Consider the following 15,455-nt stretch of genomic DNA (forward strand, 5'->3'; position numbering starts at 1 on the left):
AAAGAAACAATCTACTGCACCCCATTTCAAAATTACTTCTTGAAAAAGGGTTTTCACAAACACCTTTCAATGTGCGATTCAACGACAATGCCAGGGTCACAGTTAGTGTGGCTCGTATGGATGATAGCTTTGATTATACGGATTGTGCAGCATTTTAGCCGAAACCAACTTTACCATCATCTTCTCCGCCACTTCCTCCGGGGCGAGGTACGAAGACTGGTTCTCCAGCCTGGTAACCTTGCTCTTGCCATTCGAGAACTTGCTTTGTCTCTAGGTCCAGTTTCATCAGCTGGAATAAGAGCAAATGATGAAAAGGCCATCACCTTACATAATACCTACACTTCGCCGGCATTTTGCAAGCGAGTAGCCATACGATCTTGAGATAAGTTCATTATCTTTTTCATAAGTCTTAGTATCTGTCTAATTCAGACATTTGGGTCGACATACTAGTTATATTAATGTCAAGTTTTGTTTTGTCAAATACTAAACGTTCGAATTACCTACCATTTTTGTTTTTTGAGTCTAATACGCACACTGAAAATTGCCCTTGCTTTCTGCAGGGCTATAGTTATACCAGCGGTCATCTTGTATACTGCTGGTGTTTGACGGCTTTCGTCTGAGTAAGCAACAACATGGCCGGGAAAAAAAAGGAAAACAGTAGAAGAAGAAGCCGAAATGTTCGCTAAAGCCCTACAGTCCAAATGTTCCGATTGAAAATATTAAACAAACAAAGAGAAGAAAAATCAAATACAAACAAAGAAACAATGAAAATATAAACATATGTTTTCCTTGACAGGCAAATCATACTGTGGTATTTGTATTTATAGACTGAAAGACAAATCGCGCAATCGAAGATGTGAAGGGGGGGATGTTATATGGTCCTCCTAAATCAGTATTATTTTGACGTAATTTCGATTTATACTTGTTGTCCAGTAACATTTATTGATCACTATTTCCGGGAATATGTTATACCACCATCATCATCATCACAACATCCAACGGCAATCTCCTCCTCCATTATTCTCTCTCTGTCTCTCTCTCTCTCTCTCTCTCTCTCTCTCTCTCTCTCTCTCTCTCTCTCTCTCTCTCTCTCTCTCTCTCTCTCTCTCTCTCTCTCTCTCTCTCTCTCTCTCCTTTCACTATATGTTGCTCTCTCTCTCTCTCTCTCTTGCTCAGTCAGTCTCTCTCTCTCTCTCTCTCTCTCTCTCTCTCTCTCTCTCTCTCTCTCTCTCTCTCTCTCTCTCTAACGCGTCAACACTATCAACAACAACTAAAACAATACAAAATCAACAACACTAACCTTGGGTTCCTTGGAAAAGAGGGTCGTTCCATAAACGTAGCGATGTTTCTTGGTGTTTCGGTCGTAGTTGATCTTTGGTAGCTCCATTTGCACAGTGCCTGCAACATATTAAGCCAAACGTTTAAAAGGCACAGTCTTTCCTCTTAGATAGTTCCGCACACTACCTCAGATGTGGCCGGGGCTGAGATGCCCAAGAAAGTTACCATCCAAACGGCGGGAGCAGCCCGCAGTGTTGGATTGGTTGACACTGGCACTTGTGATTTCAACGAATCAAACCCCGCGGTTTGTTCTCTCCCGTTTGGGTGGCGCCCACTTTCGGTTCGTGCACCCCAGCCCAGGCTTCTACATGGGATAGAAACATCCCTCAACTTAAACAAATACCAAAAATCAATATCCTGACTGCTTCCTGTCCAACATCAGAATTATTTTGCTGATTTGCTGTTACTCACGAATCGAAGTCAGTAAATTGGATATTGACACTCTTCACAGAAAGTAGCTGTATTTTAGTATGTATTCAAGGAGGAGTATGCTCTTATGACAGGGTGACGCAGTAGTCCCCCTTTCCACAGTTGTCTGCCGGCCTTGAGCGTAAGCTATTTATAGATCTACGTTTCATGTTGGTACGACGTGACACCTGTGAGTTGTAGAGAGCTAATTGCGATAGGGTCTGACTGCTTTTATCTCCTTGCGAACCTTAGAGTTCACATAGAAGTTTGTATAGGACTATTTATTTAGCCAAACTACTCCCTCCTGTTAAACGAGCTTTACATCCAAAGTTAACTCGAGCGGTTCATGCACTTGGTTACACTCTTATCAGATGTGAATGCCGGGACAAATTTGTGCGGTATTCATAAGAGGGAATTAAGGTTTCATAGATATGACCTAAGTGTAATAGGGACTGCAAACTGACATGTCCGCAAGACATTGTCGTTGCAGGATATCGGACACAAAATCCACTCAAAGCCATTGACCGATTCAATGTCTTTCTTTCTTTATTTGGTGTTTAACGTCGTTTTCAACCGTTCAAGGTTATATCGCGACGGGGAAAGGGGGGAGATGGGATAGAGCCACTTGTTAATTTTTCTTGTTCACAAAAGCACTAATCAAAAATTGCTCCAGGGGCTTGCAACGTAGTACAATATATGACCTTACTGGGAGAATGCAAGTTTCCAGTACAAAGGACTTAACATTTCTTACATACTGCTTGACTAAAATCTTTACAAACATTGACTATATTCTATACAACCGATTCAATGTAATGTATATGTAAGTGTTAACACAACTCACCATTGGTGATATAATCAGCTTCCAGGAATACTGTGCCGTCAGGTCTGAGAGTGGCTGTGGCACCGCTGTGGGGCAATGTTACCAAGTTCTTGCCGACAGCCGCCTGTAAACAAGGAAGCAAACATTTTGACACAAAAAAGGAACTAAGTCATACACAAGTCTTGTATGGTTCTGTACCTTTGTTTTGGTGATGTCCTGTAATGTACAGTGTATACATGCAGCCAGCTTCGTGGAAGAGAGTTAGGGTTAACCCTAACCCTAACCCTGACCCTACTTTAGCTTTGCGAAGTCAAACTAACTTGAGGCTTTCCAGAAACCATACTAACTCACCCCTCGGATAGACAAAGGCAGGACGTATCTCCTGAAAGTAGGCACGGAGTGTGCAATCCCTTCCTTGTCCAGATTGTCCAAGTACAGGTTGTCAATGATGTTCAGGTCGGAGTAGCCACAGAAGTCCACCACTAGGGCCTTGTGTTCGTCGTCCTCGTAACAGTTGACGAAGTGGAAGGTGAAGGTTGGTTCTGCGCGGTACTTGATGGCTGTTTCTGCGTTGTTCTGTCGGCTAACCAGTCTGAAGATCAGCTGTCATCAGAAATATAAGGCAAGTGTGCAACATGTTTGAATCTTGATAGAAATAAGTTTCTGGTCTGACTGGCTGAACAATTGTAAAGCGGGAGACATTGAGACTGTTTCATTACCTATAGCTATATACTGTACTTGTTTGTTTCTCTTTTTTTCTGTCGTATCGTACGTATGGCAACCACTTTAATAAACAGTAAGACAGCGAGAGAGACAGATAAACAGATAGAGAGAGGAAGACAGAGACAGAGACAGACATACATACGGACAGACAGACAGACATGCATACGGACAGGCAGACAGACAGACAGACAGACAGACAGACAGTCAGACAGACAGACATACGGATAGGCAGAGGCTGAGAGACAGACACCAAGAGACAGGGGCAGGGAGAAAGAACGACACAGAGAAACACACTGATTGATGGATTTGACCTTATTTTAAAAGGGGTTTATCGATTCGGTATCACGTAGTTTCTTTCACCTCTTTCTTAAATTGAATAAAGAAGATTATAATCTATATAAGTCTTACAATTAGATATATGAAAAAAGAAGAAGAGATAGCAGATTAAGAACAACAACACAAGAACTTAAATAAGGAAAACATCACGAACAAGAACAAAAAAACCCAGACAGACAGACAGACAGACAGACCAACAGCCAGCCAGACAAACAGCTCACCTCTTCGCTTCGTCCTGATATGGCTCTGCGTAGTCGGCTGGACGTTAAGCAACAAATAAACAAACAAACAAACCTCTTCGCTAGGGCGTTTGACGAAGTTATCGTAAGCGGCGGCGCTCCTCCAGTTGTTGGTCAGGAAGCCGAAGGAACTCATTGTGATTGGCTGTTCTAGGATGACGAAGTGGTCACGTGACATGCCGAAACTGTGGTTGTATCCCATGGAAAACATCCATCTCGATTTCAAGGAGGTCACAAGTTCTGCTTGTGTTGTAACTGGGGCATCTTTGTCTACAAGAAAAACAGAAGATGAGTATCGTTTAAAATGGACTCTGGTGGATTTGGATAGTATGGGTGTATGTCAAAGTTGTAAAATGCGTTGATCTCATTTCTTAAAGATGAGCAAGGAAAAGCGGAAGAAAGGAAATATTGTTTACAAGTTTCACAAAAATTAATGTCAGAACGTCAATAAGTCTTCTGAGACAGGCAATGATTAACCCATGGCCATGGTGTGGTTTACAGCTTCACAATGGATGCAACTTGTTCAACTTTTGATATCAAAGTGCGCACGTAAAAGATCCTGTTATCCATGTCAGAGTTAGGTGGGTTATAGAAACACGAAAATACCCAGCATGCTTCCTCCGAAAGCGGCGTGTGGCTGCCTAAATGGCCAGGTAAAGACGGTCATACACGTAACAATCCACTCGTGCAAAAACACAAGTGTACGTGGGAGTTTCAGCCCATGAACGCAAAACAAGAAGAAGAAGATATCAAATAAGTATCAGGAGGAGTTCCAAAGAAGGAACCCCTTAGAAAGGAGAAAGATTCTCATCTGTGATTCCTAGAGGTTGATGGGGCATTGCAGATATTAACTTCTTACTAACGTGCCTGTCAACAGTTTAGCTCACGTCCATACTTTTCTAGCATGTCTACTTGGGTCTTCATTCCCTTTGGAATCCCGTTCACCCTAAATCATACCAATTTTTTTCTCCGAAAGCGGCGTACGGCTGCCTAAATGGCGGGGTAAAAACGGTCATACACATACAAATCCACTCATGCAAAAACACGAGTGTACGTAGGAGTTTCAGCCCATGAACGCAGAAGGAGAAGACGAAGAAGTACCTAACTTCATTTGATTTAATCTAACTAATTTAATTTCATCTCCTTGAAATCGAGATGGATGTTATCCTTGGGAAACAACCACAGAACATTTGATTTCAAGGAGTTTCAGCCCATGAACGCAGAAGGAGAATACGAAGAAGTACCTATAATAAATTGTGACCCACCACCACGGGATGAGTCGCATGTCACCTGTGCATGATTTTTATATTTTTACATTTTCCTAAAGAGTTTTTTATGCTCTATCCAGTAGTGAAAACCGTTTTAGAAAAGAGCACAAACTGTTTGAGTTATAAGCCTGTGACTAAGGTGACCCTCACACTGTTACCAGACACTCCCCGGACTTATATTAAGCCTAGCGCAGAACCGCGCGAGGTGACATGCGACTCATTTCGTGGTGGAGGGTCACTATTTACCTTCTTTAGAGGGAGGGGGGATCCGAATGATGTTGTAGTTGTTTGGGGGATTGAAAGCTGTGCCCAGATTGTACATGTTGCCCTGCTCGTCGAAATGTGGGTGGGCTGTGGACATGTGGACAGCAATCGTTTTCGCCACGTTTTCCTGTACAAGAAAACATAAAAAAATATATATATTTTTTAGTTGTTTTTTCTCCAAAATTTTAATCAGTCAATAAACACGTGATAACAATTATTAATTAGAAACAAATTGTTTATTGTCTCTAATTTAAGGTAAGGCCCCCCCCCACAAAAAATAGTCTGTTTACGGTATCCCGACCGACCCTATTTTTTCGCGCGCGGCCCTAGACTTTTTTTTTTGCATTTGGGGAAAAAAAAAAGTCTTAGTTTTTTGGCAAAATAACTTAAAAATATGTTTTTTTAAGGAAAAAAAAATTAAAAATAAATCCCGACCTGCCGACCCTATTTTTTGGCCTATGTTACCGTAAACATATTATTTTGTTGTTGTTGCCTAAAGCATGTAAATGAGAAAGTATGTGTACAAACAGAAAACACACAATTACCATGTTTGTTACAAACAAATATAAAAAAAAAACTCCAAAAAAGAGAATAAAAAAAAAAACTTACTCTGCCAGCAGCCTTCAGCTCCGCCGGGTCGACTCTAACTATGGTTGGAGTTTCCGTCATGGCGTAGAGTCGGTCCCCGTGTTCCACGATGTTGACCGACACGTTGTCTGTCCACTCCGCTTTGTGCTGGGGCTTGAAGATTGTCGATAGCCTGAAAGTAACACGTTTTGTTGTTATCGTAACACACACACACACACACACACACACACACACACACACACACACACACACACAGAACCACACACGCACACACACACACATACACACACACACACACACACGCACACACATTGAACCGCACATACACACACACAAACACCCACACCCACACATACACACACACGCACAAACACACACACACACACACACGTACCCCCCCCCCCCCCACATACACACACAAACTTACTTGGCAAAGGTGGTCTTGCAGGGGTCAGGGGTTTCATAAGTGCCGAACTGTGTGGCGATCAGTCGCTTGGCCTTGACCGATCTCTGCCAGGTTTCTGAGTCAAGGACACGCGACATGTAGGTGGCCTTGCCCTTGTGAATGTGGAATTTGTGCAGAACAGAGAATCCGTCGAAGAGATGCTTGAGTCGCGTCTCCCCAACCTGGAATATGCCTGGCCCGTTCCGGTACAGTGACCCTTCCAGCCATTCCGGTATCTGTCCTGTACGAAGTCAACATGGCATGAATAATTACGAAACCGAGTCAGAGAACCCAGGCTCAATAATGACTTGACATATAATTATTTGAAAACGGGGTATCTGATATAAAAAGGAAGTGGTTGGGAGTTGAGAAAGTGGTAGGGGAGGTTTTTGTTTGCTTGTTTGTTTAACGCCCAGCCGACCACGAAGGGCCATATCAGGGCGGTGCTGCTTTGACATATAACGTGCGCCACACACAAGACAGAAGTCGCAGCACAGGCTTCATGTCTCACCATGTCACATTATTCTGACACCGGACCAACCAGTCCTAGCACTAAACCCCATAACGCCAGACGCCAGGCGGAGCAGCCACTAGATTGCCAATTTTAAAGTCTTAGGTAGGACCCGGCCGGGGTTCGAACCCACGACCTCCCGAGGTGGGGGAGGTAGGGAGGGGATGTGGAGAGCTAGTCTTCACACGTTATTCAAGTGGATACGTAAAGACTCATCGACAACCTCTAAGGGTTGGGTGGGGGTGGGCATCACACTGGAAGAAAGACACGGTCTACTACCGGCTCATCTAAGGTATTCATAAGCGTGTATGTCTGGCGTGCAGTATGCAGCTTTCGAGGACCAACAGATAGAGGATCATTCTGTTCTGTCCAGAAACAAATGAAATGTTCCTCCATGGTCATCAAAAATGATTCATACGGATTCATTGACAATCTCCTTAAACTCTTCACGCTCACACACTGCAAAAAGTGCACGTATTAACAACTCAGATACAAGAGCACCCGTATTAAATATAAACACAATACACAAATACACATATCACATATAATTATAACACACGCCCACACTTTCCACAAAGAAACACTCACACACACACACACACACACACACACACACACACACACACACACACACACACACAAACACACACACACACACACACACACAAACACACACACACACACACACACACACACAAACACACGAATTAAAAAAAAAACCTACCAACAATCTCCGTGTTAACAGGCTTGTCAGTCGCATCCTCGGGACTCAAGCTGAGAAACGGTTGGTTGAACTGATGCCGGGCTGTGTTTTTCTCCTCAGGAGAAGACATGTCTGCAGTGAACGAGGAAAAGATGCCACCAACTACAACAGACCAAAGGCAAGACGCTGGTTCAAAAACGTGGCTCAGTGTTCCCCCTGGGAAGCGGTTACAGAGAGCCCGAGGGTAATACATTATTGTGTCCCCGACCAGTAAGCTGTCACGCTACATACATGTAACATGGTGAAGGGGAACGCTCTGGAAAGACTACCTCCAGTACGGATCTAAACCATACATAAACGTGTCTTACAGTGAGTGGTGGCACACGAGATGGGTGTGTGACACAGTGTCTCTTCTAGTAGAGTTAGCATTACTGTCATGCCACACGTTGACTGAAGAGCGTCTAGAAAGGCTACCTCAGGTAGGTACCTAAACCATAGGGGAAGGGCTCCTAATATGGACCGGCTCCTAATATGGACAACCTCTTGATCTGACAAACTAACAGCGCTAGAGCGCTAAAAAACCATTTCATTCGCTGTATTCACCCTCTCTGGACAATTTGCACATGTCAAAAAACAGTTGCAGAAACACAAACCTCAAAACCGTTAGGCTTTTACTCTTGTTTTCACTTTTGGCAGCGTTCACTCTAAATTTGACGCCTAAAACTGACTCGTTTCTGTCCACAGCCAAAGCTTTTATCACACAAAAATTGCTATAATTATATGACAGCTAAGACCGTATTTGTTACATGTTAGCAGTTTTGACCCTGAGTTTCTACTGCAAACAAAAAATAATAGCAAAATCTCAAAGTATGTGTGAGTCCCCTAATATGGACCACCTTCAACAAATCGAAGAAAATAAAAGCTAAGGGTTATTATCATTAATTCATTAGGAAGCTTGCTGAAAATAATATATAACTAGCCCTCGAGATTTCAAAAAAAAAAATATCAAATTGTTTTCTTTTGGTGGAAGTTTTTGTTTTTTACTCTGTTTTTGATATGCTTCTTTAGTTTCCTTGTGTGCTTCAAATAATGGTCTCATCAACCCGAAACAGATAAATCTAAAGCACATTTGAATTAATCTGACTTGCACACTAAGTTGTATCATGTTATTTTGAAGCATAGGGGGCTTTTGACAGTGATTCGTGAAGGCCGCTTCACTGGTCCATATTAGGAGCCTGGGCGCCTAATATGGACCATTAGTGATTATTTCTGTATTTAATTTTTGCTGAATGTCTATCAAAGCTATTTCACTCTAATTAGGCCAAACGATTAACCTAAGAGAGATGGACTACCCAACACAAAATGAAACTTCTTCGCAAGAAAACAAGCTAGTTATCAGCATGAAACCAAAAGTGGTCCATATTAGGAGCCCTTCCCCTACATAGCTGAGATGGTGGTCGAAAAATTTGAGAAAAGGTTTCAGCATTTTCTTGTCACTTTCATTCAGTTATTTCTTGCTTGTTTGTGTGTTTTGATTGAGACTTAGTTTTAACAGTTGGTACACAGCTGTTTTGTGTGTATCTTGTTGTGGTGTGCGTGTGCGTGTGTGTGTGTGTATGTTTGGTTACTTCAATGAAACACCCACCCAACCATCAATCTCTCTCTCTCAACCCCACGCCCTCTCAGATACGCATGCCATGTGTACACTTACGTTTTGTTCGAAGGAATTCACAGCCAGGTTTGGCGAAACGGAGACCTGACGTAATTTACTAGTGACGTAATGTTCTGTGTCTGGTGTGGCTTTGCCGTCTATCTGCTTCATTCCAAGCTACCTCTTTCTCTCTTTCTCTCTTTCTCTCTCTCTCTCTCTCTCTCTCTCTCTCTCTCTCTCTCTCTCTCTCTCTCTCTCTCTCTCTCCACCCCCTCTCTCCCTCTCTCTCTCTCCCTCTCTCCACCCCCCTCTCTCTCTCTCCCTCTCCAAAAGATTTTTTTTTACAATCACATCTTGTCAAATATTGATTATGCATTCATGCACTCTATGGGATTGTGCAAGTGCTAATGTTTTGAAACCTTTAGCCAGTCTTCACAGAAGAGCAGTTAAGCTTATAATGCTAAAAAATCACACTCTTTCAGAATCTGATTATAAAAATTTGCAAGTATTACCATTTCAAAAAAGATTAATGTATAATAAAGGTTTTATGATGCATAAAGTGATGTCAGGATATGCACCGGAGACATTACACGTTATTTGCGTGTTTGACCAAAATATGACATTTTACACAGATCGAGACGCAAATAACATGTATGTATCGATCGAATTCCTTTCAGGTACTATGACTTTGTTGTTGTTTTGACGATTGAACGAGCACACACACACATGCAATCAAACACATAAGTATGGAACACGAAGAGGGTCAAATGCTCGAGCAAGTACTCGCGCATTTACTCGAGCACTTTCGAAACTGCTCGAGTAAATGCGCGAGTACTTCTGAAAATGCTCGCGCACTTTCGAAACTGCTCGAGGAAATGCGCGAGCACTTTTGAAAATGCTCGAGCAGTTTCAAACTGCTCGCGCACTTTCAGAACTGCTCGAGCACTTTCAAAGTACTCGCGCATTTAAATGCGCGAGTACTTTCTCGCGTATTTCCGAGAAGTAACGAGCGGGTAAAGCAAAAACTTGTCGCGGAACAGTCATCTTTTTGGCATATTTTCTAAATATTTTACATGATTTCAATAATTAATTATACTGATACTTACCGATCGACCATCCCAGTAGGTCTGTCCGCCAATTCCCTGATGCGATCGTTAATAATCCCAGCGACCGCCCTTCCCGCCTCCATGACGACTACAGATGCGTCGTTTCAGTAAATTTTCCGGGTCAAGTTTTCAATAAACCCAACCAATGACTTCGGTACAACTCGGGAATCTCCGATTCAAAAGTACTCGCGCATTTACTCGAGCAGTTTCGAAAGTGCTCGAGTAAATGCGCGAGTACTTGCTCGAGCATTTGACCCTCTTCGTGTTCCATACATAAGCTTCATATTTGGGCGTTTCAGGTTGACCGAAACTTCAAAGGAACTACAAAACACACGTCATGTACTGACTTTGTTGTTGTTTTGACATTGAACAGCACACACACATGCAATCAAACACATGACAAGTGTTTTGTAGTTCCTTTGAAGTTTCGGTCAACCTGAAAAGCCAAATTATAAAGTTTTGTCGGCCTCTGACGTCACATGACTCAAAGAAGGGAAATCCAATCTCCAATCGATACATTACGTGATAATTTTATTTTGAACTATAACAGACTAAAAATCATAACACCGACTCCACGTATTGACCTTTTCAAATCAAGCCTTCTTTATTCAGGTGCGGTCCTATGGAACTCACTGCCTATTTTTCTTAAGCATAAAACAAACACAGACAGCTTCAAAAAAAATTATGTCGCACATAATGCAACTAAACATGTGCTGAATGGTTCATCAATTCATTTAAAATGTATGTGCATGTTAAACAAAATTATAATAATATGCAGATCTAAATTAAGTTATGTTAAAAATTGACACTTGGAAATTGTACTTAAAATGCAGCATGACAATTTATTTTTTAAATTTGTATCTGTATATATATACAGTTATAATGTATTAAGTTTGATGTGATAGTTCTTTGATTATATTGTTTTCTGTTCTTGTTGACCCTATATTAGGGCGAGGGCTGGATGTAAAAAAGCAATATTCTTGCTTATCTATTACCCTCGATAATAAAGATTTTGTCTTGTCTTGTCTTCACTCTCTCTCTCTCTCTCTCTCTCTCTCTCTCTCTCTCTCTCTCTCTCTCTCTCTCTCTCTCTCTCTCTCTCTCTCTGTCTCTCTCTCTGTCTCTCTCTGTCTCTCTCTCTCTCTCTCTCTCTCTCTCTCTCTCTCTCTCTCTCTCTCTCTCTCTCTCTCTCTCTCTCTCTCTCTCTCTCTCTCTCTCAAGGGTCAGTGCTTGGGCCGATCTTGTTCTGTCTGTATATCAATGATCTGCCACTGCACATTTCTGATAGTAATGTAAGAAGTGAATTTTTTGCTGACGATTCTTCTCTTCATTCAAGTGGAAAGTCTGTTCCAGTAATAGAGTCCTCCCTTCAAACAGCTTTAAACGATGTAAATAACTGGTGTAGTGCCAATTGCTATGCTTGTCCATCCAATAAAAACTAAAAGTATGGTAATTGCAACCAGACAAAAACACCAGATTTCTCCACTCAAACTAAATGTTACTATTGGTCTTTCTTTTCTTTCTTTAATTGGTGTTTAACGTCGTTTTCAACCACGAAGGTTATATCGCGACGGCTTACTATTGGTACGCAATCAATTGAACAAGTTCAACAGCATCGCGTTTTAGGGGTAATTATTGATTGTGAATTCAAGTGGCAGGCACAATTACAGCATATTTGCAAGAAAGTAGCCAAGAACGTTTTCCTCCTATCCAAGTTAAAGCAATTTACGGACAGAAGGACTCTGGAAATGTTCCACCATGCTCATGTAATGCCTCACATCAATTATGTTTCGACGCTCTGGGATGGCAGCAGTGATGTCCACTTGAAAAAGTTAGACTCTCTCTATATATATCGTCGCTCGGCTAAACTAATCGTAAAGGATAATGCCCCAACATATATGAAATTAAAAATCCTTAACTTTCTTCCACTGGAAAAGCATCTCAAGTTAAACAAAGCCATTTTCATGCATAAATTTTATTACGGTAAAGTGCCGATTTAAATTATATCATTATTTAATAAAGCTACCGACAGATATGGGTCGGTAAACTTGATCCCACTGATTCCACGAATTGACCTTTATAAGACCAGTCTTGCTTTTTCGGGTACATCAGTTTGGAATTCACTTCCATCATCCTTTAAGCACTTAAAGTCATTAAAAAGTTTTTAAAAATGTGTCAAAAACACTTAATGTCTGCGTAGTTTAACGTGTTTTGATTTACCACACTTAGTATTACGCCAAAGATATGCTGTGCATTGTATATTCTGAACATATTTTTGTTGTACTATTGCTACATGTTCGATTGCTACCAGCTTGTACTTATAATTACCTGCATAGTAGGCTATGCATTTGATTTTATGAATAACCACATATGTATGCTCTTCATGCCTCATCTTCATCATCATCATCATCATCATCATCATCATCATCATCATCATCATCATCATCATCATCATCATCATCATCATCATCTTTATCATCACGTGCTGAAGTTTTCTGACCTCCTTTTGTTGGTAAACTTTTTAACTTTTTGATTTTTAATTTTTCAATTTTATCATTGTGTGTCTGTGCGTCCCAAGGACAGATTGTAAGAAAAGGCGTAGCCTTAAATCTTAATCCTTGTTAAATAAAGTTCAATTCAATTCAATTCAATTCTCTCTCTCTCTCTCTCTACCCTAACCTTTCTTGCTCTGCTCACAGCTACACACACCAAAGTTCTCTCTCTCTCTGACAAAGATTTATATTATCCTGTCCAGTACCCTAAGCTTACACAAAGTGACGCTACAGTGACTGATGACGGGCGGCAGTTCAGAGACATAACACGTCACGTGGAGGCTAAATCGCCCGGACAATTGTTAGGACTGGTGAACGTGGAAATACTTGCACGTACACAGACAAAACGCACAGGCAAACAAACACACACAAAAGCGTGCAGATAAACAGACAGGCACGCAAACGGGCTAACAGCCAGGCAAAAGACAGAAATATACTGAGACAACTGAGCAGGCAGAGTGCAAGGACCCGTTGTGAATGTGTCTGCATTTAATTTGTTTTAATTTAATTGAATTGAATGTTAATCAGAGCTAATTCGCTAAAATTAGGTCTGAAGATTTACTAAAGAGAAACAAACCACCAAGCACAAAATAAGCTTCTTCGCAAGAAACAAAAATAGGTATCACTATCAGCATGAGAAAAAAAAGTTGCTCATGTTGGGCAACCTTCCCCTAAAATACAACCTTGTATCCCGGTTCGTTAAAACACAAGCGGTGCTATGAGTAATGACATTGGCAGTTTGCTATATATAGGAAAGACTGAGCAGTTTTACTAACGAGAGATTAAATACCAAGCACAAAATAAGCTTCTTCGCAAGAAAAAAAACACACACTAGTTTTCAGAATGAGAGAAAAAAAAGTAGTCCATATTAGGCAATCTTCCCCCAAAAATACTTACCACACAACCTTGATTCCGGTACAAGCGATGCTATGACATTGGCAATTTGCTATCTAGGAAAGACAGGGCTGTGGGGTTTTTCTTCACATTGTTGACAACTTGTCGGGGGTCTTTTTTTCAGGAACTGCGGGTTAACTATTTCTAAATAAAAACCAACTGAGGTGATTTTCTCTTTTGAAAGCGCTGGATAATAGTGCTATACTGAACTAGTCAACCGACAAATTTATGCACGAACACAGAACTAAAACAAAAATACACGTGATAATTATGTATCGTGTGCCTGTGGATTTTGCAATCAGGTTGAGATAAATATCTCTCTCTCTCCCTCCCTCTCTCTCTCTCCCTCTCTCTCTCTCTCTCTCTCTGTCTCTGTCTCTCTCTGTCTCTCTCTGTCTCTCTGTCTCTCTGTCTCTCTCTCTCCCTCTCTCTGTCTCTCTCTGTCTCTCTCTCTGTCTCTCTCTCTGTTAATTCCTGCCGTGTTCACTTGCAATAACTCCAGTTGCCACAAACACACACACACACTCACACACACACACACTCACACACACACACACACTCACACACACACACACACACACATAGGCACACACACACACACACACACACACACACACGTTCCCCCGCGCACACACACGCATGTCAACCCCCCCCCAACACACACACACACAGTGACACACACACACACACACACACACTGTGTCGGTTTCGTATATTGTATTTGTAGTCACACACCTGCACGTATATATACATGATATCATGCTGAATTAAGACCGTGTGATCAAAGAGTATTCAGACGCCGAAAAACGAACACTGTATTGTCAGATACGCAAGGGCACAAAGTGAAACACACAGCACAACAGTGTTGTCGGCCAATCGTTCACAGTGCCCTCTCGCAAATTCCACAAAACAGGAAGCACAATCGCTCACATGACTGTCTACTCATACTGCACTGCTCTCAGCTACTAGTCACCCACCTCATAGTTTACTATCCACAGTGAAAGTAGTTTCTCGACAATCGCTTACATGTCTACTCTTACTGCACAGCTTGTTACCCACCTCATACTATCCACAGTGAGAATAGTTTCTCGACAATAAGCTAGGCTATAGTTATCGTCTGAACTGAGAGGCTGAAGTCAAAGATCTTCTACTGCTACGATGAAGCAAACATCTTTTACCGTAGCTACGCTCTTTGCTGAAGTCACGCGGCACGAACAAAGCAAACACTTGTACGAACCTGTGTATCCTCCAACTCGGTCGTGGAATATTTGACGGTGCAACAATACCTGACACCCTTGCGTCAGCCGCGGCCGAGTGTTGGAACAAAATGACACGCAAAAAGTGTGAATCTGTTGATGTTTAGAGTTTTGTTGTGAGTGTTAGCGTGTAGTACACGTTATTATGTATGAATGCGGCCGGCGTGCGGACTTTCCGCAATGCAGGGTAGGTCTAATTTTGCTTTCTAGGCTTTCGAGACCGGATGATAAAAATGAGTTCACGTGTGTTTCTTTCTTTATTTTCCAGACAAAAGGGCATTCTCTCTCTCTCTCTCTCTCTCTCTCTCTCTCTCTCAGGCTCTCTCTCAGTCTCTCTCTCGACTTGTGACAAT

At 41.8% G+C, this 15,455-nt stretch overlaps 1 protein-coding gene across 1 annotated transcript; it reads right to left on the reverse strand.

Annotated features, from left to right (window-relative positions):
* Positions 1 to 174: 174 nt before the first annotated feature.
* Positions 175 to 15,236, reverse strand: LOC138955154 (beta,beta-carotene 15,15'-dioxygenase-like; the record flags this gene model as incomplete). Its single annotated transcript, XM_070326817.1, is given in 10 exon segments — positions 175 to 289; positions 1,301 to 1,398; positions 2,588 to 2,690; positions 2,918 to 3,169; positions 3,920 to 4,134; positions 5,379 to 5,523; positions 6,006 to 6,156; positions 6,412 to 6,670; positions 7,665 to 7,805; positions 15,084 to 15,236. Coding segments are annotated over 9 exon segments (1,447 nt in total), but the record flags the coding sequence as incomplete, so codon positions are not given.
* Positions 15,237 to 15,455: the final 219 nt, after the last annotated feature.

Source organism: Littorina saxatilis, unplaced genomic scaffold, assembly GCF_037325665.1.
Source record: "Littorina saxatilis isolate snail1 unplaced genomic scaffold, US_GU_Lsax_2.0 scaffold_923, whole genome shotgun sequence".
Lineage (NCBI taxonomy): Eukaryota > Metazoa > Mollusca > Gastropoda > Littorinimorpha > Littorinidae > Littorina > Littorina saxatilis.